At 41.0% G+C, this 25,099-nt stretch overlaps 2 protein-coding genes across 2 annotated transcripts in view; one reads left to right on the top strand and one right to left on the bottom strand.

Moving 5' to 3' along the window:
• LOC307047202 (uncharacterized protein) overlaps window positions 1–18,753 on the bottom strand; it is a 75,241-nt gene extending 56,488 nt beyond the window's left edge. Inside the window, exon 1 of the mRNA XM_079693991.1 lies at window positions 18,619–18,753. The gene's annotated coding sequence lies outside the window, so the exon portion shown is untranslated. The remainder of the gene's footprint in view (window positions 1–18,618) is intronic.
• Window positions 1–25,099, top strand: part of LOC307047203 (glutamate receptor ionotropic, kainate 2-like) — a 344,882-nt gene that overhangs the window by 164,386 nt on the left and 155,397 nt on the right. The window contains 2 exon segments of the mRNA XM_079693992.1: window positions 1,347–1,400; window positions 10,033–10,206. Coding sequence (XP_079550118.1) covers window positions 1,347–1,400; window positions 10,033–10,206 — 228 coding nt within the window.

The following is a 25,099-nucleotide window of genomic DNA, read 5'->3' as shown; positions in this document are numbered from 1 at the left end:
CAAGGGTTTCCCTCTCCTCCAATTTCTAGAAAGCTGGATTAAATTCATGGAGGGCATTCAGGGTGCATCCTAATCTAAGGGCCCCATCAACCCCAACAGCAATTGTACTCCAAGTCTATTGGATGGCTGAACCCCTTTTTATTTTTTATTTGAAGCTCCATTCAAATAATCTGTGATCTTGGAAAGAGTAGGAAAACATATCATGTTAGATGTTACATGTTAGATCAAAATAAAAGTGGAACCAATTGTAGAGACTTGAAGGAAACCGCTCTACTACCACAGGGTCAGACTTTGGAGTACTGTGTCTTTTTTAATAATATGTCATTCACTAAACATGTCTTAAGTAAGACTGTTGAAATCTAAATTCTAAAACCTTGTTCTAGACCATTTTATTTGATCAAATGTGTTTTAAAAACGGTTTAAAAGGGTTCAGAGTTAATAAAAACCTTTTATTGCAGTTCCGTTGCATAAAATGGATTGTGTAACACACCCATCACTACAATGACCTTCACACTTTTTCTCTGCGTTTCTCTACATAAAAGACACACTCCTTCACACATTAGCGCTGAATGTAAACTGTTATGTGTAGAATCATCAAATATTGACATATTTATAGGATATGTGGCTGCTTTAACATATCCATCTGTGTGATGAAATAACGCCAACAAATAAATGTTGATGAGCTGCTTGCACCTGGTTCACAGCGCTGAAAGTATTTTCCACTCAGAGCCAGTAGCATCATGTTATGCTTGTATATTCACACTCTCATATCATCAGCATAAGTATCACACCACTAGCTGTTCTTTTACACAGATTGTTCTAAACTATTTCCCACCTCATTATTTTAGGATGACTTTCTTATGTTTTCCAGATGTCCCACTTCTATAGAAAGATGCATTATCCCCCACATCCCCTATGCCAGATGTAGGATGAGTCTGAGCTCTGTCTTTTGCTTTATTTGGCTTATGTCCTTTTTCTGGTGGGTGTTTGTCTCTTATCTCTGAGCCTGTGGCTGCAGCAGTGTAGCAGAATATATGCCTCTTTGCATTACATGGTAATACAGCCAGTAATACAGACACACATGTGGAGGAATGCCTGTGTGTGTGTGTGTGTGTGTGTGTGTGTGTGTGTGTGTGTGTGTGTGTGTGTGTGTGTGTGTGTGTGTGTGTGTGTGTGTGTGTGTGTGTGTGTGTGTGTGTGTGTGTGTGTGTGTGTGTGTGTGTGTGTGTGTGTGTGTGTGTGTGTGTGTGTGTGTGTGTGTGTGTGTGTGTGTGCATGGGTGCGAAATATGACAACATATTTTATCTGCCTCCCTATTCATTTATAAATCTCTCCCTCTCTCTCAGGCTCTCTCCATGGGGATGATGACAGAGTATTATCACTATATCTTCACCACACTGGTAAGTAGAGAAAGAGGCTGAGCTGCACAGTCTCTTTGTCATCAGGTCTAACTCAGAGCTCCATATCCCCATGAAGATTTGTTGCATGCCCAAAGACGAGATGGCGCCGCTCTTCAATCTTCATTTTCTCAGCTATTCATTTTATTACCTCGGATCGTTATTTTTTCCTTTAATGTGTTTCCAAGAGCCAAAGAAAATAATAGCACTTTGTGACATTAGGATAACTGAGATTTGTTTCTTCTTTTCAATCCTTTTCTGCTGTTTCCCACCTTTTTGAACATTAATGCTCTTCTTCTTCGTTATTATTTTCCACAGTTATGTCTTTCTCCCCCTTTTCAAATTCTTCCTTCTTATCATAGTCGCATCTTTCTTATAGAGTTTTTAAGAATGCTACAGATATCACATACTGACGCTACGGTGGCCGACAGGTGCAAACACGCTACAACAGCCCAAAACATTCCATTAGGGGAAATGCACTGCAGCTTCAGAAACGATGCAAATGTATAAACACAAATGTGCCAAAACATATATGCAAGTCAAGAAACATCTTCACCAAACTGACAAAACATGTGCAGCTTTTACCAAAATCACTTCATGAACAAAATGATGCAATTAGAAAACGCTGCAAGAAGCTCCAAACACAACGAAAACCAGGGGACACTAGAAAGTGACGCACACTGGAGAGCTTGTTGATGTTTGGGGATTATAAAGGTGGTCAAGTGTCACTGTCAGCAGAGTTAGTCCGTTTCATATTTAAATGTTGTGTCAGTATATTTGAAATGACTAGGTTAGCTACGTTTAACTATATTTTATTAAGGTGTCCTTAAAAGTTTTTTGTATTATATTAGATTTCTTGTTTTATATTTTATCTCTGCACCATGACATCAAGTCAAATTCCTCGTATGTGTGAACCTACCTGGCAATAAACCTGTTTCTGATTCTGATTGCTTTCAGCATCTGCAATAATATCTGAAGGAATCATGTGATCATTGTTAAAATTAGCTAATAAAACTTACATTTTAGGTAGGTTTCCAAAAACAATTACAGCTGGCCAGCTTCATAATCCCTGAACGTCAACAAATACTCCGGTCCTATCTGTTTGCGTTACCTTTTAGTGTCCCCTGCTTTCCGTTGCGTTTTGAGCTTCCTTCAGAACTTTTTATTTGCAGCGTTCTTTACGCAGTGCTTTTAGTCACCGCTGTGCATGTATCGTCAAGTTGGTGAATGTTTTCTAAATGCTGCACATTTGTCGTCAAGTTGGTGAAGAGGTTTCTTCATTTGCATTTGTTTAAGCACATTTATGTTTATATTTAAAGTGTTTTTAAACTGTAGTGCAATTCTCCAAATGGAAATGTTTTTGACCGTTTTACCACCACATACTGGAGCTTATTCCCAATGTCCATAGAAATCAACCCTCTAGACTAGAGCAAAGAAAAAAGGCTTTTTGTAAACTGAGCAGATTTATATATCATCTAATTTATTTAATTGATGCCAGGCACAGATCTTTTGCCCAAGGACACTTCCACATGTTGACAGGAGCGGGGGAATAACAGACACTATGACCAGTACCTCTCAACCTACTGAGCCACAGCCAACCTTCCCCATAAACCACCATAAATAAAAGGGGGACCTGTAAAACTGTTGACAGGAAAACTACAAACTACAACCTCTATTGTTACTCTTCTTTTTTTATTTCTAACATTTTTGACGTTAAACAATTTGAGTCTCTCAGAGTAAAGACTGAGCAGCCGTGGCCAGGGAAACTTTTACTGAAAGTAGAGCAGGGTGGACCCAAATTGCAATAGAAAACCACCTTTATTTAAAGGCAAAGAGAGGTGACGGTCAAGTGTTAGACGAAGACAGCTGAAGACGTCAGCAGGAAACCTTTCAGTGAACAGTCATCCACAAAGTTAATCTTTAAAGAAGGTCAAACACAACTGCCCTTGAAGAAAAGAGTCCAACCCTTTCAAGGGGAACTTCTGGTAACACTGTTAATCATTCTACTTTTATTTAGTTTTGACAGGCCAAACTAATTTGATCCTTGAACACATACATCAAAAAGGCTCAAATAAAATCTGAGCTAACAGAAAATGCTCCATTTGAGTTTAGTCAGTAGGCGTAAAGATTCACACTTAAAGTGGCTACAGAACAGAAAAGCTTGCAGATAAGAAATACAATCTGCTTTGTAATGTCTTGTTCTTTATTTAAAATATGTTTTAACATTTTGATCCTACGAGTAATCCTATTTTTTTTAAATGTAACATTCATCTGATTACATCTTTATTCATGTAACTGTAAGGGAATACACTTATATTTTTGTATGTATCCTTATTATGTATTCCTTTAACATGTATATTGTTATGTTAGGCAGAGGCTTGTGATTTGTCACGTTAATGTGAAGGGCAGCATTCAGAGTCTGTAGCTCTTCTGATCTTAGGTGCCTGTATAAGGTCACACACACACACACACACACACACACACACACACACACACACACACACACACACACACACACACACACACACACACACACACACACACACACACACACACACACACACACACACACACACACACACACACACACACACACACTAGTGACTCCCTAAACTCCCTAAACGCTCTTAGTCCATGTTCCACATCAAGGATTTGACTCAGTCCCATCCCATTGTTATCCTGAAGAAGCTGCTTGTGTTGCCTTGTATCAAAACACACTCTCTTTGTGTTCCGCCTCCCCCTGCCCTTTACTTTTTTTAATGTCAAGTTCCTTTGAAAACATAATGATTCATTGTTCAACTGTCTGTGCTTTTCATCCTGGTGGCTAAAAACGATCATTTTGGGTTTGAAATGGAACATCTAAATGTGCATACTAAATGTCTGCAGCCATTCTGTGTGGCCCAATTTATGTGTGATCATTAAATGTCCCTCTGGTGTTTTCAGGCAGATGAAAAGTAGAATACAAACATGAATGAGGCAGGGGAGGGACAGTAGTAGTTGTCATTTCCCACTGTTGTGTTTGGCAGACAGAGTCCGGAACTGACAGCATTATTCTTCCAGCACAGTGAACCAACCCAACATACTGAGGCCACATATGGCAGCCATTTAGTGCCAGATTTGTATTTTCTCTTACTTATCGTTTGTTAAAGGTAGGGTAGGTAATTCACTTCAGAAACACTTTTTGTTATATTCCATGGAATGCTGTTAACATCCCGATAGCAATGAATACATTAAATGCTTTAACAACATTAAAAAATGTCATCTGTGGAAGCTGTAGTACTGTAAAAAGCACGACCAATCATCTACTAAAGTCTGCTTTAAGGGTTGTTTATATTTCACATCATTAATCAGAATCTGCAAAGTAACTAAAATAAATGTAGTGGAGTACAAATACCAGGTTAACCTCTGAATTGTAGTGGTGTAGAACAAAGTAGTATGCTGCTGTAACAAAAACATTTCCCAACTTGGGATAAATAAAGTATATCTTATCTTATCTTATCTTAAGATGATCGATGGCTACTGCCATATTTGCAAAATGTGCATCTGAACCTTGACAAGTGCATTTTTTATTTATATATATATTATATATTTTTTAATTTATATATTTATTTGATAGGGACAGTGCACATTGATTGACATTTCTGTAAATGTGCCAGAGTTAGCCAACAGGCTATTTTTCGTCTGTAGTCCCTGGACAGATGTTGAAAGTCATCCTAAAAACAAAATTTCACTTCAAATAACAGGTAAATACAATCAGTAAAACAACATTCAACAGAGAAGCTTATATTATGATAAAAGCATATATAAAAACATAAAAACTAAACTAAAATACATATTCACAAAGCAGACAGATAGCAACAGGTCAGGCACATGTACAAACAGAGCGTTGTAAAGTGCAGATTGTGTCAGTGTTGACAGAGCTGACTTTCCACTAAATGTTTTTAAGTTAGATTTAAATAAACTGCAGGTGTTTTGTTCTCTAATCTTTACTGGGATTGAGTTCCACTGTTGTGCAGCTTTAAAAGAAAAAGAAGATTGGCTGACTGAACTCTTCCTTAATGGAACAACGCAGTCTCCTCTTGTTGCAGCTCTTGTTGACCTAGTTACAGGTGTAAGTATGGTGATAAAATGTCTGAGCGGAGGTGAAGTAAGGCCATGTATTATTTTGTACATGAGGCAAGCATTTGCATATCTCATTACATTTTCCCAGCTCAACAACTTATATTTTGTGAGTTGTGAGCATGTTTCAGGCTTATCAATGAACAACAGAAGGGGTCACAGACATAAGACCAGCTGTTAAATAAAGCTCTTCTGACCTTAGGTGTCATGTGGGTATATATTAATGCTGCCCATTATGGGCACAAGTAAGGATGAGGGGGGCTGGGATGGACCCGTTCGAGACCAGTTTTGGATAGTCTGCCGTGGTTCCATTCCATTGAATAGAGCTGTTTGACGCTCGGCGTAACCTTGTCGCACTGCCACTCCAACATCCAATCACATGGCTTGAGGATTAATCACGGGGTTTGTAAAGCGAGGCGGATGTTGTAGTCCCAAACGATAGCTGGGAACTCTGGGTAGTGTAGTGTCTTCGGAAACTCTGTAGTGTCTAAACTCCGAAAAAACTACTTGTTTCTCCGAATCGAAGGATAAAAACACAAAAGCATTGTACACAATTTAAACCAATCAATATTGTGTCATTAACAAGGATAAACTGATGTTTTTTAGTGGATGAGTAATGCAGAGATCACTGTGTAATCATTTGACAGTGAGGGGAATACTTCCGGTTTTATTATGAAAACTTTGAGACCGGAAATACTGTTTTCACCCCGGGAGGGTTGACGCTAACTTTACATGGAAGCTGAGCCCATATACAGTTTTCCTGGCGAGACCTCAAATCATCTTCGTAATATCTATCAAACTACACTGGACGTGGATTCTAAAAGTACAATATACACTTCTTGCTAGAAATCTAATCAAAAAGCATTTTAATGGCCAAACTATCCTACAATTTAGGATTTTCCAGAGAGGGTTATTTGTTAATAAACGACCCTCCGGAGCATTTGCAATCAACGGGAGCATGTTCTTTCTTACACAATCACTAGAGGTGCTACACTTTAAAACGTGACTATGGGTCGTAATAAGCTGCTGAACAATAGAGTTGCGAAGTTACGCCGATCTACTTCCGGCCCATGGGACCTTATTTCGGAAAAATAATGTATTGAAGTCAATGGAGAGAGAAAACGTATCTTTCGATCCCGTTTGAATTGTGCCATGAATTACACATATGATGTTTATCAATCTATAAAAAAAAAATTCCATGCCAAAAAAGTCACAGTTTGTCGTAAAACTGTTGAAATATAAGACTATGAAAAATACGCAACTAGAAAGACTACAATCCCATAGTCGCATAAGTGATGTCACAATTGTTTTCCTCCACTAAGAGATAGCTAAGATCAGCGCCATATAGATAGAATCTATCTATATGGCGCTGGTTAAGATAAGATAACTTTAACAAGATGCCTGTGTGCTTAGTACCAGGTTGTTATCATACCAGCAATGGGTCTTGCTCGTTCTTTCGCTTCCCGTCTGATGAAAGGACCAGGAGTGGCTGGATCAAGTTAGCTACCTAGCTAGTAGCTACTAGCACGTTAGTTAGCATTACAGCCTTGTCATTGTTATTAGCCTTAATATGAAGTAACATTAAATAACCCAAAATGTTAAACAGTAATAGTAGTAGTCATATTTCGTGAACCCTTTGAAGAGTACTGTCACCGGTGTGTAATATGAAGTAACATTAAGTAACCCAAAATGTTAAACAGTAAGAGTAGTAGTCATATTTCGTGAACCCTTTGAAGAGTACTGTCACCGGTGTGATCATTCTATAATACACAATTTAAGCCTGGGGGAGAAATGCTAACGCTAGCATCGGCGATCGCCGATCTTTTCTACTTCATGCTATCTGCACAACAGTGGCGAACAGTGTCTATCACAACTGGACCTTCTGTAGACAGACACCCCCCCCCTCCGCGGCATTATAATGTCGGTCTTTACACTGAATTGTCGTCTTGAAAAGGGTACTCACAAAAATTCCGCAACAACTTCATCTTCACCTGTTGCACTTGTAATTTCAACGTTAACAACAATAAAACGGCATGAATTGCTTCGTCGCATTCATCTAGATCCTCTGTCTCGAGCCAGTTAACTAGCGGGCCTTTAGAGTACCCTTGAACCGAGGGAAACTCTGAAAGAATACGCCCATTGTCTACAAATCAATATATGATTGGTTGATCAAACTGTCAGTCCAAATGTGCGCTCTCATTCAGTGCAACGGCCAGGGCCTTCGATCAAGGATGTAGAATACCTCGGTTGAAGGTATTCTGTTTCTACCCAGAAACCCAGAAACAGATCTGATTGGTCGCTTTCTTTTCTAACACAAAACCACTGAAATGTGTAGTGCGAGTGGTCCGAGAAGGACAAACAAATCAACGTAACACTGTAATATTACAGATCAACAACACAGATACCATTCTCAGTTATTCATTTTATATACATTTTATTTATATAATGAATCGATTTTTTGTTTGCTTTATCTGAGTGTTCCAGGGTATCCTCTGAATACCTTGAAGGCCCTGACGGTTCGCCACTGCTACACAAATGGTTGACATTAAACAATTAAAAAGATCAGGCAGTTCAGAGAAAATCAAAGGAAGGCAGACAGGCAGCTTTGCATGACATTCTTCTGGATGTGTTTCATTGTGGTGAGAGTGAGGGTAGTCAATCGTTTTGTTGACAAGACAGTGACGGCCATCTTGGTGACGTGTGTTGTTGTGGGAGACCAGAGATGCAGTTCATTGAGCGTTTCACACAAACAAATGTGTTACTTCACAGTTTTACGACCAATCTTTTTTTTTTGACTTGCAAAATTATCTTTTAAATTGACAAACATCATATGTGTAATTCGCGGCACAATTAAAAACGGGATCAAAAGATAATCTTTCCCTCTCCATTGACTTCAATACATAATTATTTCGAAATAAGATCCCATGGAGGTCCACCAGTAGGAGGACAGGCTGGCACGTTCGTGTGTTGGAGGAGGGGCTCTGTCAGGAAGTCTGAAGGAAGGGTCAGATTTTTTTTCGGCTGCGTACTTTCAAATTCTAGCGCACTCGAGCTGGTTTCTCCATTCTTACCTACCCTACATTTAAGTGTTTTGTTGTTTTGATATTCAGAGCTATTTTAGATTAATTCTTTATAATTCAGATCAGTTTTAGTCCAGTTTGTATGCATAGTTCGTTGTTTGATTCAACAACAATGTTATATTGAGTCCAGTTGTAATCTCCTCAATGTTACAACATTTTAGTCAACTTTTAGTCATTACTTTAAGTACTTTTAAGTTCTCTCCATTATTTCAGCTGTTTTTTGTATTTAGTCTTTTGCTAATTCCTGGGTTATACATATTTTAGTAATTCGATTATATGGAAAATCTCAATCAATTTAGTGTGTCAGAATAATTTAATGCAAAATGTTGTCTTTTTTTTTGTATCTGATGGAAAACACAGGTTGAATTAATAAGAACTCTGAGTGAAGTAAAGTAGAACTTTAAAGAAAATAGATTGAAAAAATATTTACTTTTTAACTACATTTTAGCCTAGCGTTATTATTTTTTTTGCGCCGTTTGATCTTATTTATGGAGAGAAAGGACAGGTTTATAGGACTCTTTACAATTGAGTGCTCTGCTTTGATCTGATTTTAATGTCAACTTGGTTTTTTCGAGAAATGTATTTTAGCACAGAGCTTTATGATATTACAGAAAACTACATCATGTGAAGCTCAATGTTTTGATGTTGTAAAACAAAATTGAAGAAACTTTTCTATGTAAATGTTTACATTGACAGACTAAATGTAAAGTCTGTCTGCATTTTCTTAACTTTTAAATATTTCCTAAAACCGCTATTGATCTTTATCATTGATGATACAAGCAGATTCCCCTGTCCTTTTCAGTGTCCAACTGATAAAAGGAAAAAAACAGCTGGAACCCTGTTCAGTGCCAAAAATAACACCTCCCTCTTTGCATGTGTAATAACAGTTGACAAAAAAATTACCAGTACAACTAAACAGCATTGTCAATCATATTTCTCAGCAAACACATGCTGTGTTTGATTATATTAGTTAATGTTTCTAATCAAAGTTCACAAAACTCTGTGTAGTGGCAGGGAAAGGGTTGGATAGGTAGGACGAACAAACATAGGAGAAATACAAATTCCATTTAATCAAACATTTCCTTTTATCTAAACCTAACCATTTCATTTAGTTTTTTCTAAAGCTAAGTCAGTAGTTTTGTAGGGGTTTTGTTTTGTGTTCTTTCTATTTAGAATGTAAAACTGTATCTAGGATTTTTTGTAAAAGGCTTCCCCCGAAACATAACTGAAAATGACCATTTTGTTGGAGACAGGGTTTAAAAAGTTATTAAAAGCCCCAAATCTGGGGTGTAATTGGTTTGCTTGTTAGCTAAGACGCTTCTCAGTAGTGGGGTTTCAGCTTTTAGCTTTTTATCGGTGGGTTTCAACTGCAGGGTTGTTAATAATGGAATCATAATCCTTCTCTTCTATCTCTAATTTATTTTCTTTATATCCAGGATCTGTTTGCACTGGACGTGGAGGCATATCGATACAGTGGTGTGAACATGACTGGCTTTAGGATCCTCAGCACGGAGAACAGCCAGGTGGCCTCCATCATCGAAAAATGGTCCATGGAGCGACTGCAAGCTCCCCCCAAACCTGACTCTGGTCTACTGGACGGCTTCATGACCGTGAGTCTCATGCACAAAACAAATTAGCAGTGAAGGCTTTGGTTAACTTGTTCTAGAGCAAAATCAAAACACAACAAATTGTTCTGGTCCGGTTCGTGTTCATTGCTGCACGGTTATGGCTAGTTTTAAAAATCATGTTGCCACTGCCAGTTTACAATCAAGCTAACTTCAGCAAAGCAGGAGAGTCAGAATGTGAGTTATTCTTACAATATCTGGTCCACACATTTGCTATATAGGTTGAAATGCTCCTTGAATTCATGAAATCCATGCAGTAATAATGATAATAATAATAAATGGAATTTATAAAGCGCCTTTCACAGGACCCAAGGTCGCTGTACATGGTGGACAGACAAAACAAAACAGACAATGAGGAGCGAACAAAACAAGGAAAAAATAAATAAAGGAAGCCGGGGGACCAGGAAAGGACTAGGGTCCGAAGGCCAGGGTGAACAGGTGTGTTTTTAGTGAGGATTTGAAGATGTCCAGTGAGGCAGTGTTCCGGATCTCGGGAGGAAGTGCATTCCAGAGGGTGGGGGCCGCAACACTGAACGCCCTGTCACCCACAGTACGAAGGCGAGAGCGGGGGATGGAGAGCAGTCCCGTGTCTGAGGACCGCAGACTCCGAGAGGGGGTGTAGGGATGGAGGAGGTCTGTTAAGTACTGGGGGGCGAGGGTATGGAGGGACTTGTACGCGAGGAGGAGTGTTTTATAGTGAATCCGGGACTTGACCGGCATTGGTGGATGAGGGTGGGGGTGATATGTTGCCATGGCTTAGTGCGGGTGAGAAGCCTGGCGGCAGTAGAACAATGGTGGGGGGCAGCGCCTTCACTTTCATCAGATCGCCTAAAAGATTAATGCTGGCTGCTACAGTTTTACCACACAGAGCTCGACACACATCACGCTGCTCTATTATAACTCCATATTCTGCTTTTTTATTGAGATGCGCGGTTACCAGGACATATCATGGCCTCTTTCCCATCTCTTTATCAAAAGTATAGTCTCATGTTTTATCACTGAAACCCAGTGCAGTGCCATCAGTTTTTTTATTTTAAGCAATAATAACCATAGCTTCCTGTATTTGATTGTGTGTGCTAGACACCGATTCTCATTTCCAGAGGATTAGGCCTTTTATGATCCTTTGACATTTTGGCAGGGGAGTTCATAAGATGCATTAAGTGGAAACGCTGTGCGTAAAATTTGCCCTGCACTAAAATAATCAACTTTACCATAAATATTTACTTTAAAGTGAGGTTATAGAAGACAGGAAACATATCTTGCAGCTGTGATTAGTTGTTTGTAGTCACTTGCCAAGCGGAGCGCGCTTCTGCATTCCAAAAAACCTTTAAATATACAGTGCTTTCAACCATAGGTGCCTCAAGGGGCGGTAACCCTCGAACCTCCTGGTGGACACCGGTGGTCAGGGAAGCCGTCTGACTGAAGAAGGAGGCCTTCAGGGATTTGTTATCCCAGGGGACTCCGAGGCAGTTGCAAGGTACCGACAGGCCCGAAGGGCAGCAGCCTCAGCCGTGGCCGAGGCAAAGCAGCGGGTGTGGGAGAAGTTCGGAGAAGACATGGAAAAAGACTTTCGGGCGGCACCAAAGTTGTTCTGGAAAACTGTCCGACACCTCAGGAGGGGGAAGCAGGGAACCATCCAAGCTGTGTACAGTAAGGATGGGACGTTGTTGACCTCAACTGATGGAGTGTTAGGGCGGTGGAAGGAGCACTTTTAGGAACTCCTGAACCCGACAACTCCGCCCTCTATGTTAGAGGCAGAGCTGGAGTATGACGGATGATCGACACCAATCTCCCGGGGGGAGGTCACTGAGGTCGTCAAACAACTTCACAGTGGCAAAGCCCCGGGGGTGGATGAGATCCGCCCAGAAATGCTGAAGGCTCTGGGTGTTGAGGGACTGTCATGGTTGACACGTCTCATCAACGTTGCGTGGAAGTCGGAAACAGTACCGAAGGAGTGGCAGACCGGGGTGGTGGTTCCCCTTTTTAAAAAGGGGGATCAGAGGGTGTGTGCCAATTACAGAGGCATCACACTACTCAGCCTCCCCGGGAAAGTTTACTCTAAGGTACTCGAAAGGAGGGTCAGGCCGATTGTCGAACCTCAGATTGAGGAGGAAAAATGCGGATTCCGTCCTGGTCGTGGAACGATGGATCAGCTTTTTACTCTCGCAAGGATCCTGGAGGGGGCCTGGGAGTACGCTTATCCAGTCTACATGTGTTTTGTAGACTTGGAGAAGGCGTATGACCGGGTTCCCAGGGAGTCACTGTGGGAGGTGCTGCGGGAGTATGGGGTGAGGGGGTCTCTACTCAGGGCCATCCAATCTCTGTACTCCCAAAGCGAGAGCTGTGTCCGGGTCCTCGGCAGTAAATCGGACCCATTTCAGGTGAGGGTTGGCCTCCGCCAGGGCTGCGCTTTGTCACCAATCCTGTTTGTAATATACATGGATCGGATTTCGAGGCATAGTCGTGGGGGAGGGGGTCTGCAGTTCGGTGGACTAAGGATTGCACCACTGCTTTTTGCAGATGATGTGGTTCTGATGGCTTCATCGGTCTGCGACCTTCAGCACTCACAGGATCGGTTCGCAACCGAGTGTGAAGCGGCTGGGATGAGGATCAGCACCTCCAAATCTGAGGCCATGGTTCTCAGCAGGAAACCGATGGACTGTCCACTCCAAGTAGGGAATGAGTCCTTACCCCAAGTGAAGGAGTTCAAGTATCTCGGGGTCTTGTTCTCGAGTGAGGGCACAATGGAGCGTGAGATGGGTCGGAGAATCGGAGCAGCGGGAGCGGTACTGCAGTCTCTTTACCGCACCGTTGTGACGAAAAGGGAGCTGAGCCAGAAGGCAAAGCTCTCTGTCTACCGCGCCATTTTCGTTCCTACCCTCACCTATGGTCATGAAGGATGGGTCATGACCGAAAGAACGAGATCGCGGGTACAAGCGGCCGAGATGGGTTTTCTCCGCAGGGTGACTGGTGTCTCCCTTAGGGATAAGGTGAGAAGTTCGGTCATCCGGGAGGGACTCGGAGTTGAACCGCTCCTCCTTCGCGTCGAAAGGAGCCAGTTGAGGTGGTTCGGGCACCTAGTTAGGATGCCACCTGGGCGCCTCCCTAGGGAGGTGTTCCAGGCACGTCCAGCTGGGAAGAGACCAAGGGGTAGACCTAGAACCAGATGGAGGGATTATATCTCTTCGCTGGCCTGGGAGCGCCTTGGGATCCCCCAGTCAGAGCTGGTTGATGTGGCCAGGGAAAAGAAAGTTTGGGGCTCTCTGCTGGAACTGTTACCTCTGCGACCCGACCACGGATAAGCAGGAGCAGATGGATGGATGGATGGATGGTGCTTTCAACCAAGGGTGCAGCCATAGTGCCCTGAAGAATAGGCGGGTTTACTTTACGGCCCCTTATGAGGATTGCGAATATTATTTCTCCTTAGAAAATAAGTGCCGTATGTATATTTATTACAAGTAATGACAACAGCTAGGAACAAAGCATCTGAACATAATGACTCATGCACTGCTCTGATCTCATCTTTATTATACACTGTATTTGTCCAACAGCAGCTTGTATCTATGACACGTGAAATTCACTGAAATTCCTACATTTATATACGATTGCCATGATTTGGAGAAATAGAAATGTATCTTTTCTCTGATGCTAAAAATATGCTGGTCGTGTCATTGGATAAGAACCTTGTTGAAGCACATGGAGTTTTTACAGCAGTCGACCAATGAGACATCCAACCCATCACTTTGTGAATTTTGGTTGTGTTTCGCCATCTGTTTTTCTGCTTCTTAGTTTTAGACAGACATAAAGTCATTTAAGAAATACATTGTTGTTCTGGAGATGATTCGCTATTACAATGGATGTGCAGCCTAGTAGCCTTCCAGTCGTCCTGAGGGAGTCAGATGGAGAACCTCGGTGCTCCGAGTTGTTGGCCCCGGGTGTGATAAGAAGAATCTCTGTCACTGTGATGTGAAGCCTCTCTGATCAGAGCACACTGCCTGTAATAACTGTTCCTCCACGCTGCTTTCATACCACTCTCTTATCTGGGAAACTTGCCAAAAAACATCAACCCACAAGAGACAAGGAATGGAAAGGAAAATAGAGTAATGTAGGAGATAGGAGAAATGAGAGGAGGGGGATGAATGTTAAAGAGAAAAAAGAAGAAGGACAGACAGCAGGAAAACGGTGAAGGGCAGGCAGAAGTGAAATCAGAGTCCTTGTGTTTGATTCCCAGTTAGACTGTTGAGGTGTTAAATCTTAGGCCGATGCACCCGCTTTGGTATGATTCCAGTTGGAAAGCACTGGCAGTGGCAGCGGCAACATGTTGGCTGCTGATTGAAAACAGGGGCTTACCTCTAGGGAGTAACACATTCTCTTTTTTCTAAAACAGCGAGGTCTCGCTGAGTCATGTTTCTGGATTGATATCGGAGAGTGGGTGTTACTCAGTTTAAGCCCCTTTTGTTGGATTTGTGGCTCAATCAATACTCGTTCCCACTTGAGACCTGTAATTGACTGTGTGTGTAATAACTGTACCTTTTCAAAACACAAAAAGCTCACAGAGTGTCTTTATAGCTTCCAACACGAGCTGATACACAGAGTCTATTTGACGTCTCCAGTCCAGATTAACAAGAAACGAGAGAATATAAAATATCTTTCCCATCATTCTCTTGTTGATTACCACCTCTTTAACTTAATTCTGTGGTGTAGAGAGTCGTCAGGCGGGCAGAACTGGGCGGTTATTTTTGGATCAGCGACAGGCGAAGATTTATGTGTGCGAGGAGTGTGCTGTGACCCTGCTCATCAGTGAATTAATGGCATGAGTTTGAAGGTGGGGATTGATTAATTAGACAAATGGCAATCAGTCAGCAGCTAATGCATATTGACATGGTGAAAGGTTCCGTAAAGGTTTGATTAACGGCTTAATTTGTGTGCTGTATTTACGGTTTTGTGTGCTTAAGTAGTGAACTGCTGATGTGCTGTAACTTATGAACTCGCAGATCATGACAGATTGCACTGAGTGAGCAGTCCAGCCACTTCCCTTTCTCACTCCATTCAGCACCATTGTTTTTACATTTAGTGATTGAAATTGCAGTTTGAACAGTATGGCTTTGCACAACAACAATCTTGGGTTTGGTGCCAAAGTTAATAATAAGATTGGAGCCCACTGCAGTGTTTGAATTCAAAAGCAAACATTTAGACGGTTCTACTTTCCATCAAATTGTGTTCTTGGCAGCTAGCAAAAACCTCTGTAGAGCATTATAGATCTAGAATAAATAGCCAACGTATTTGATCTATCCTGTCAGAGATGGACTTGGTCGCTTAACCAAGCCAAGCCAACTAGGAAGTGAGCCAGGCACTGAAACACATTTTGTAATGGAACTAAAACTTATGTGCGAGTCTGTGATGTCTTTTGGCCCCAATAAACTATTCCTGTTGACATTGGGAAAGAGACGTCTTCAGCAGAATCAGCAGATATATTTTTATTTAAATCCACTTCACAGGAGAAAAACACTTGAATAGCTCATATTAAAATCTTTAAGGCCTTATAGTTGTAAATGATCAAAAAAGCGTAGTTTCAGAGCTCCTTTCCCTCCTCTTTTCAACTGACTGAGCTGAGACCATACGTTACGCCGCCTTAAATGCAGCAGGCAAAGCTTAAAGAGGCCCTATTACTGTATGCTTTTGGGGCTTTTCCCTTTCCTGTAGTGTGTTATATCGGTCTTTGTGGGAGAAACTTCTGCCTTTACAGACCAGTTTTCACCAGACCAGTTTTCACTAGACCAGTTTTCACCTCCTTATGTAAAACTATTTTTGCAAGCACTACAACATATTGTATTTGATACGCTAAGGGGCGGGACATCGCTTAGTGGTTGACCAATCAGAGCAGACTGGGCTCTGGTTTATGCAGACCCGGCGGCAGACATACGTCTCTGGGCGGGCATTTGATTTATCAGGGCGGGCCCACCCCGAAACTTACATTTCCCGGGAAATTTGAATTGTCAACGGGGTGGGGGGGGGGGGGGGAGGCGCTCGTGAATTGTTGTTACGGAAACAGAGGGGTTTTAGGTTGCCATAAGGCTGTTGACGGTCTTATTATAGGCTATACCCATTAGTTGGTTTTGTGGCACATTTGTAATGCTGTGCCAACTTGGGCAAGCACTCAGGCAAACTTGAGCGCACACAGGGTGGAGAGGTGGAGTAAGGTTGAGCGATGAAGAGAAAGGGAGAGAGAGAGAGAGAGAGAGAGAGATTGAGCGAGGCAGAGAGCATGTGCAGCGGTCTGCTTGCGCACAGAGCAGGAGTTTGTGAAAGAGCCGGCGTGAGAGTCAATTTCTCTACAAATATAATTGATTGCCAGCCTCCCTTGTCCCTGGCTGGCTTGCTAGCTCGTTGGTAATGTAACTGATGTCTAATGTGCCTGCATCTGGCGCTGAGTTGCCATATTCCTTTCATGAACCACTTCCTGATATCCATTGTTGCAGATAAATATAAATGATAATAGCCAAACTAACCTAGCAAGAGTAAACTGACAGGCTGCTGTGCTGCATCTGACTCAAAAACCCACACGACTCAACCCAGCAAAAACCCAGTCGCGCGCGCAGCCTTTCATTCAGAATTTCATTCAGAATCTCGTAGCAAAATAACTAATCTTTCAACATAGTTTTAAACAAAAATAAATATTAGGACAAAGCCCTAAAAATAACAACAATAAACATAATCAGTTGCGGCTCCAGAGTATTTTTGTTGGGTAATCTATGGTAGGGTTAACCCATACAGTGGTGGGGCTCAAGCCAGTATTTGCAATGTAATTACATACACGCTCCCCTTGACAGTGAAACGCCACGCGTGAGGTTTAGATTATTTCCCTGTCTCAATCCAAATTGAACTGCATGAAATAAAAAGGCACATTTGTCTTCTAGTAAATAAAAAGGGCGACCTGGAGCCAATCCTGCAATTTCTCCACAGGTGAAAGAGTTGACATGCTGAAAACCCAACCCCTGCAAGGGGGTCTGGGGAGATTCTCCCCCAGGAGATTTTTAATACATTTTAATATTTTTAATAAATACATCTATTACTAAACGACATATTTAAAAAAAAAATGAATGCCATTTTAGTTTTTTGTTACTTTGTTCTGAAAGCTGAATCTGCTGCTCCTCACAGAGAGAAGAGGGCTGTGTGAATTACTTTACATTTTGGATAAGGGTCAATAGCCCCCTTTTTTCTGTGTGTCAAAATGAAAGACAGCCCACACACCTATCAATCATCAAACCGTGGGGTCTTATTTCATTACGTGTTGATTTCTATCAACACGTAATGTTGTATCGATGTATAGAGATGTACTACAGCAAAAGTATTCTCCGTCGGGACTTCCTGCAACAACACCACGCCGTTATCTTGATTCTGATTGGCCAGAAGACATTATCAAAGATGTTCTATTGAGAAGACGATCACTACGTGACAAAAGTTTTCAAACCGTTTCTAGTCTTCGGTATTATTTCCAGACAAGTGACTGCTGAAATCAATCTTACTAACTGCTGTCTGTGCAATTTACTCTGCGAGTTGGCGGACTTCAGTTTGCTTACTTTAAAATCATTTTTCATGGTGGGGCTAAGCCATTTTTGTTGGTATGGCTGTAGCCTAACCCAGTATACCTTGGCGCCGCCACTGAACACAATAATAAAACAATTAAAATGTTGTATTCAGCTCTGATTAAAACAGCGGGCCCAAATCCTGGATGGGCGGGCCCGGCCCCATGGGGCCCGTCCATGACGCCAGGTCTGGGTTTATTACAGAGGGTGAAAAGAGGTGCTGCAGCACAGGCAGTATGAGAACAATTATGAGCTTTTTGAACATTATGGAACAGCATGGAGACATGTCCCAGTAGAGGCACAGAATACAAATATGAACCTGAACATTACCGTAACATGTCCCCTTTAAGGAAAGAGCATGTGCAACAACAACAACAACAACAACAAAAACAACCTGTTAAGCCTGAGAGACCCCGGTACCAGGGCCCTCCCGCAACATCTCGCAGGAAACAGTGTCTGAGGGCATGTTCATTTAATAAAATATGAATGTTTTATATCCATGTAATGGGAAGAAACTCATCTAACTGATCATTTTTATTTATTTTTCTAAATAAAACCCACAATGCTAACGCTGAGCCTCTGAATTAGCAACGAGCGAAAAATGCTAACAGATTTACTGCACCGAAACTCACTCATAAAACCTTATTATTTATCCATTCTGCACATCCAACCCATCGATTTGATCGTGAGATGACACAGAATCAATGGGTACATACATTTTCTCTCCATGATACGGACTCGCGACTTTATAAACAAAAACAGACACCAAAACATGTGGCGCTAGGTGGCTAAAAACGCTAACATGGCTTACCTGTGTCGTAGTCTGGTCAAAAGTGGTCTTCAATGGCATTAAAACGATAAAAACGCAACTGAAGTTAATCCATAGGTTAATCCAATGTGTCTGTGTCCCCTTGAAATGATTTATGATAATCCATAAGCAATAAACCTGCTTTTCCATTTTCAGATGTCAGAGCTAGAGACAGCTTCACTCTGGTGCAAAACTGCGTGCGTGAAGCCCCCACCTTTTTGTTTTACCATGTGTGTGTGTGGGGAAATCCCCCTTTGATTCTATTGGCTCTAACGGTCAGAAAGAGATGTCAATCAGCAAAATCGACAAAGGGGGGACAGAGATATGGAAAATCCAACCAAATGACCCCAGGAGTGTTTTTCTTTTGCTAAATCTCTTTAAAAAGGTCAGATTTCACTTGTTTTGCATCAATCTTGATACAGGGTACTTATGATATGTTGTACTTTGGATTCCTAAAGCTTTTAGTGTACTAACCCATCATCCAAGGGTAGTTTTCAAGTAAAAAAATGTTTTGGGACGGGCACTATAATTTATAGTTTTTTACCATGTTCAATCAGAATTTTCTTTAAAAAAAAAAAACATCTATATTGATTCTGACTCTTCTACATCCAACTCACAGGTTTGTCATTGCTTTGAGAAAAAAGATTATTAATTTAACCCTTTTAGAAGGGAAGATATGGTCCTTTGTTCTGGGAATGTCATTTTCGAGCCTGAGACCTGAAAAACCGCCTCAGGGCTCAACTGGTTAATGGGCAAGATTCAGGTATTTTTGCACTTAAAGAGCATCTTGCAGGTTTTTATTTTTTCTACATTTATGCTTAAACTTGCTTGAAAATTACAATTAAAAAAGTGAATGCAGGATTTGATATGTTTTACGAGACATAAGGGTAGGAATTCAGAGGGAAAGGAGCAATTTTGAGCTCTGCTCTTAAAAACGGCTTATTTTTAAGGTCATACGTCAAAGGCGTCATATTACATCACACATGGGACACATCTCCGCTCTCTGAATGCGGGTATAGTGGAGTTGCGTTGAGTTGAGCGGTTGTGTTTTAAGGAGCTGTTATTTTTTGGTAGTTTTACATTGTATTTCACCATTTGTAATCATGGTGCAGTATTGTGTTTGTGCAGGTTGCACAAATACCAGCCTGTCAGGACATCGAGTCCACAGTAAAAAGGACCGGAGCTAGCGTTCGTTCCTGGGTGCGTTGTGCATCCACCTCCCTGCAGCACATACTCTCCACAGCTTTATCAGGAAACCGTATTACTTCTCTCTCCCCCTCCCCCCCTCCCCCCTTCGCTGCTCTCTCTTTCTCCCCTCCAGTACACGGCACCGTAAGACATAGTGTCGAGTTGCATTGGGTAACGCTGTGGTGGCTGTACTGCTCCAGCCGTCTCCTTTGTGTTTGTTTGTTTCCCCCTGTCTGTGTTGTTTGTGTGGGCGTGGTGGCTGTCACTCCTGGCTCCTGGCTCAACCTCCACTCACCTGCTGCAATCAGCTGTGCACCCTCCCCGACTACACACCTGCTTTCCATCAAGCCATTTACAACGGCATATCAACGGAGGCTCCACAACCTTTCTCCGCCAGATCGTCAAGTATCAGCCGTATCTCGCGTCTCCACTCCGGTACGCAGCACCGTAGTGTGGAGTTGCATTAGGTAACGCGAGATACGGCTGATACTTGCGCATTAGTTTCTGTTATGGATCAGTATCAACAGTCCTGCCAGTAACGTTACTATATTATCAATGCTACTTTAGTTATAGCCTGATATATGATAGCTAACTTTACAATGTTGTGATGTGACGTTAGCTAACATTCTGTAGCTAACGCCGGTCACTCACCAAGATAGCTGCCCAGTTCTCCACTGGTTCTCCTTACACCACAGCTCAATTTCTCTCCGATGGCCGTTATTTCTTCTAATCCTTGGCTGCTCCTGGTCTCTTGGACGCCTAGCAGGCTCATAATTATAAGGTTGTGGTCCGTCATATGCATTCGAATATTCATGTTCAACTTCTTCTGTGTCTTCTGTGTCGAAACTAGCATTGAGATCCATGTTTATTAATACGTTACACCGGCCGCTCTCCCCCTTGTGTCCCCCGTGTTACGTCACACGCGGGAGGTCACGTGCCGAGGCTTTTTTATGCGGAAGTGAACATTTCTTAAAAAAACGACGCCAGATGTCACTGTAGTGTATATTTCTGTATATTTTTTTGAAAATCTAGTGTATTCATCATTTTCCTACACATTTATTCAAAGGTGTCTTTAACCTGGAAGTTGCTCTTTAAGTCATTTTGGCATTATGCGCCACTGAGCGACTTTCATAGGAATGAAAAGGGCCCCGCTACCAAAGCTGTATCCAATTCTCTTAATACATCCATTGTGGAATCAGCATTCACACTAAAAATGACCTCAACAGGGTACTCCCTAAAATCTTCAGCATCTTGTCTCATTGCATCAAATCATGAAAAAGATGAAATGAAATTTGGTGGAGAGACCGCTATATTGTTGTGGGAGAAATCAGGTAAACTAATTCTGCTCCTCATTTCTTTGTGCTGCCTACAATTAATGTGGCGTTGGAGAATCCCTGCCCTCAGTTGTGGCTTAACATGCACGACGATAGTGACCTTACAAGCTCCGCGCTCTCATTACCATAATGTCTGTCCTTGTTAATTGCTTAAGCTGCTGTCTGATTCATTGTGTGCCCTGCTAAATTGAAACAGGTTAAAAATAAAACACTCAGGCATGACTGTCATTTCTGCGTTTATCTCTTTGTCATAAGTCTGAAAGCCAGAGACGTTCACTTTTACCTTTCTCCTGGCAGACAGGCTGACCCCTCCCTCATCAAGGTCATCTCTTTGTACGTTTCAGCTCCACCACACAGTTGGTATTCAGAGCTGAAGCATTGCTGCAGAATCCTTTATTTTGCCATATTAGCATACATATGCTACACCTGTGGTACATTTAAATAGGGCAGTGACGGAAAGCTATTTCCTTTTTGACAGATATCATTTAAAGCTTGATCCGAATAGAGTTATGTCACAAAAACATCTGACATATTCCAGGTTTCATATTATCTGAGCATCAGTCAAACAGACCGTGAGCGGAGAGGATGAGTCATATGAGGAATATGTTATTAAATATCAGGAAGCGCTTCTGAAGGCTTGCCAGACAGAAATGTGTTTGCACTTTGTAATTATTGTGCCAATAAACCTACTCACACTTACTTTTACACCATTTATTTTATATTTTTAACAAGCATTGCAGGGCATTCATAAAATAAACACTGTCATCTCCACATGTATGTTTACATGACGTATTTACTAATCTCCTCCATTAAGCAGTCTTTTTGTTTTACTCTGTCTTGGCAGAACATAAGGTCTTTCTTCTTATAGTTATGGTCTCTTATTTATTATTTTCTTTCAACGCTGTCTGATTTGCTGCTATATAGATATATCATTTCCCTGTATGAAAATGTAATTTGTCACAGTGGGACTTTTATAGTTAAAGTTTTTTTAAGACATTGTCCACTGTTTTTAGCAGGATCTTTAGTCCAGCGTCAGAGCCTGATTGTTGTTCATCGATATACTTACCATGCCTGGTAGGACATTAAATAACATGATTCATAAGATGAAAATACAAGGCAAGGCACGTTTATTTATAAAGCACCTTTCAACACAAGGCAATTATAAGTGCTTTACAAAAATAAAAGACATTAAGAGCATTGCAAAATAGTGCAGCGGAAACACATTATAACATTACATTTAAAAACAGTCATTAAAAAGCATAGATAATAAAAAAACATAAAACATGAATAACACAGGCATAAAATACATGAATACACCTTTCTATTAACCACAGCAAAATCAGCAGTGGTAATTGAACTCTTATAGAGTCAAATACAACACTTTTAAAGTGTCTATATTGGTCCACACTGTTTTGAGTTAAAACTACACTTTTGAAAGTGTTAACAAGTTTACACAGAGTTCTAGCAACTCTCTCTATAGTTAAAATGTAACTCTGGTCAACACCGGTCAGTGTTACATTTATGCAACACTAGCTTGCAGAGTCAAAAGTTAACACCACAAGTGTAATTTGTTTTAACACTAAACTAGAGTTAAAGTCATATTAACACTATGAATGATATAAAATGTAACTCAACTCTTTAGAGTTGATTCATATTTTAAAAGCACTGTAGGGTGTCAATTTATAATCTCACCTACACACAATGCAAAAAAACGATACAAAAGAAATTCACAAGCCAAGTTTCAAAGTCTGCAGTTAACAGAGGCATGGCGGGGGGGGGGGGGGGGGGGGGAATGGTTATGAAAAAAAAAAAATCGGAATAGGAAAAATTATTGATTCGAAAATAATATGATACATTACGACTGGGTCTCTGTGTTTCATTCAAGCTCGGCTCTGTGTGTGTGTGTGGTACGAGCCATTTTGTGTGCGTGCGCGAGCGAGAGAGAGAGAGAGCGCACCGGTACCGGAGATCGTTGTTGTTAGCTTCTGGTGCTCGCGAGCTGCGCTAACGGGTATAAGGAGCTTTTTCAACAACAAGGTGGAGAGAGAACTCTCGCCTGTCAGACTGAGAGGCTAAAATAATCTCAGTTCAGTGAGGTAAAGGAATCTCAGTGTTTAGATTTCTCACTGAGATTAGTTATCTCAGTGGGTCTCAAACGGTTTGGTCAAGATTAATGTAAACAATTATTTCCGAGGCACACGTTTGTAGGATCATTATAGTTATAAAAAAATAAGAGAATAAATGAAAAACAGGTATGAAATACTATATGACAGTAAAAAAAGGATAGAGTTTAAAAGGGGAGTGATTTGTAAAATATCCATAAATAAAAATAAAATCTGCTTACAGTTCTGTTTCATATGGGTGTTGAGAGATGTATCCATAGATCTCTTAATGTTGCTCTCAAAATGCACCAGATTGATGCTTTTAACTTCAATATTTCTTTTTAAATCTTCCTGGGGGAGCTTGCCCCTGGATCCCCCTATGTAAGGTCCACACCACCTATAAAAATAGCACTTTACCCCTGCTTACGCTTATGCCGTGAGCTGATTATCAAGCCTTCATTGTAACAGTCGTTTGTACACTGTGTATTTGCGTGGGGATTGTTGCAGTAGAACATTCCACTGTAGCGCCCGGTACATTAATAGGAAACCTTAAATGTTTGAGCACCCTATGAAATGTCAAGCTATCCCACAGCACCCCCAAAATAAATCTCTGGCGCCGCCCCTGAGCCTGCAACCCCATTTTGAAGAAATGTGCAGTGCAAAACAGGCTCATTGTAGCCACTGTGATAAGACACACTTTTTTGCCAAAAATAAACATTTTCTTTTGCTTAATTTTTTGGCAGAGATTGCAAAGTATTATAACTTATTGTTCTAGCAAAAGGATTGCACAATTGTATTTATTTTTTGGAGCACACAGACTTATGGAGCATTGTTTTATTATCACTTTTCTAGCAAAGTGTTTTATTTTATTTTTTTGAAAGGAATGCTCACGTTCATATTGATGTATTTTAATAGATATTGACTTATTTGTGTTGGGGGGGCCCGACTTTTTTTTTTTTCTCCAAAGGGGGGGCATGACCGAAAAAGTTTGAGAACCACTGACCTACAGCATTGGCTTACATTAACATTCCACAGTATGTCCATTCAGTCCTTAACAGCACATGTCACACAATATGACAATGTGGCACTATGTATATTTTTCCATCCATCTCTTTAGAAAACTGTTTGTCATAGGGTCTATAATAATGCAAATCATCAATAGAAATAACAGAAAATGAATCAATCGTCTCCTCGATACAGTATGAACTATAGTGTTCATCAAAATACAGTGTGTCCACTTTGCAAATCAAAATGAAAGCTTGGTCTTCATTTAGAATGATATTATTGATTTTTCCAAAAACAGGAGTTTCTTTATCAGTCCTTATCAAAACTAACATTCCAATTTGATAATCGGTTCCATAGTTCTTTACCCAGTTAGTAGTTGACACGTCGCAGTATGCATTCACATTAAATGCAGCACTTAAAGCCTCACCACCCTCCAAGCTGTCAATAATTTCCTTCCTGACTAGACCAAACTCGAACCTCTGAAAATAAAAATTCTCCCAGTGATAAGCCAACTGTCTTTGGTGTTGTTTTACTTAGCTTTTTTGGCCTCAAATCTCATGCACCATACATGGAGGAGTGGACCTATTTTTCGAATACACCTTGGGTAATGCATCATAAAATCATACTTTGGAATAAGTCTTCTGTCAGGAAAGAAAGATTTGAACAGCTTGTGGTGATCAATGATTAAATACTTCAAACAGTGGCGGTGCCAGAGTATTTTTGTTGGGTAATCTATGGTAGGGCTAACCCATACAGTGGTGGGGCTCAAGTCAGTATTTGCAATGTAATTACATACACGCTATATCGCTCCCCTTGACAGTGAAACGCCACGCGTGAGGTTTAGATTATTTCCCT

This window comes from Notothenia rossii (assembly GCF_949606895.1).
Source record: "Notothenia rossii genome assembly, chromosome: 7".
Lineage (NCBI taxonomy): Eukaryota > Metazoa > Chordata > Actinopteri > Perciformes > Nototheniidae > Notothenia > Notothenia rossii.
The sequence above is the reverse complement of the archived record's forward strand: the minus strand, read 5'-3'. Positions and strand labels throughout refer to the sequence as shown.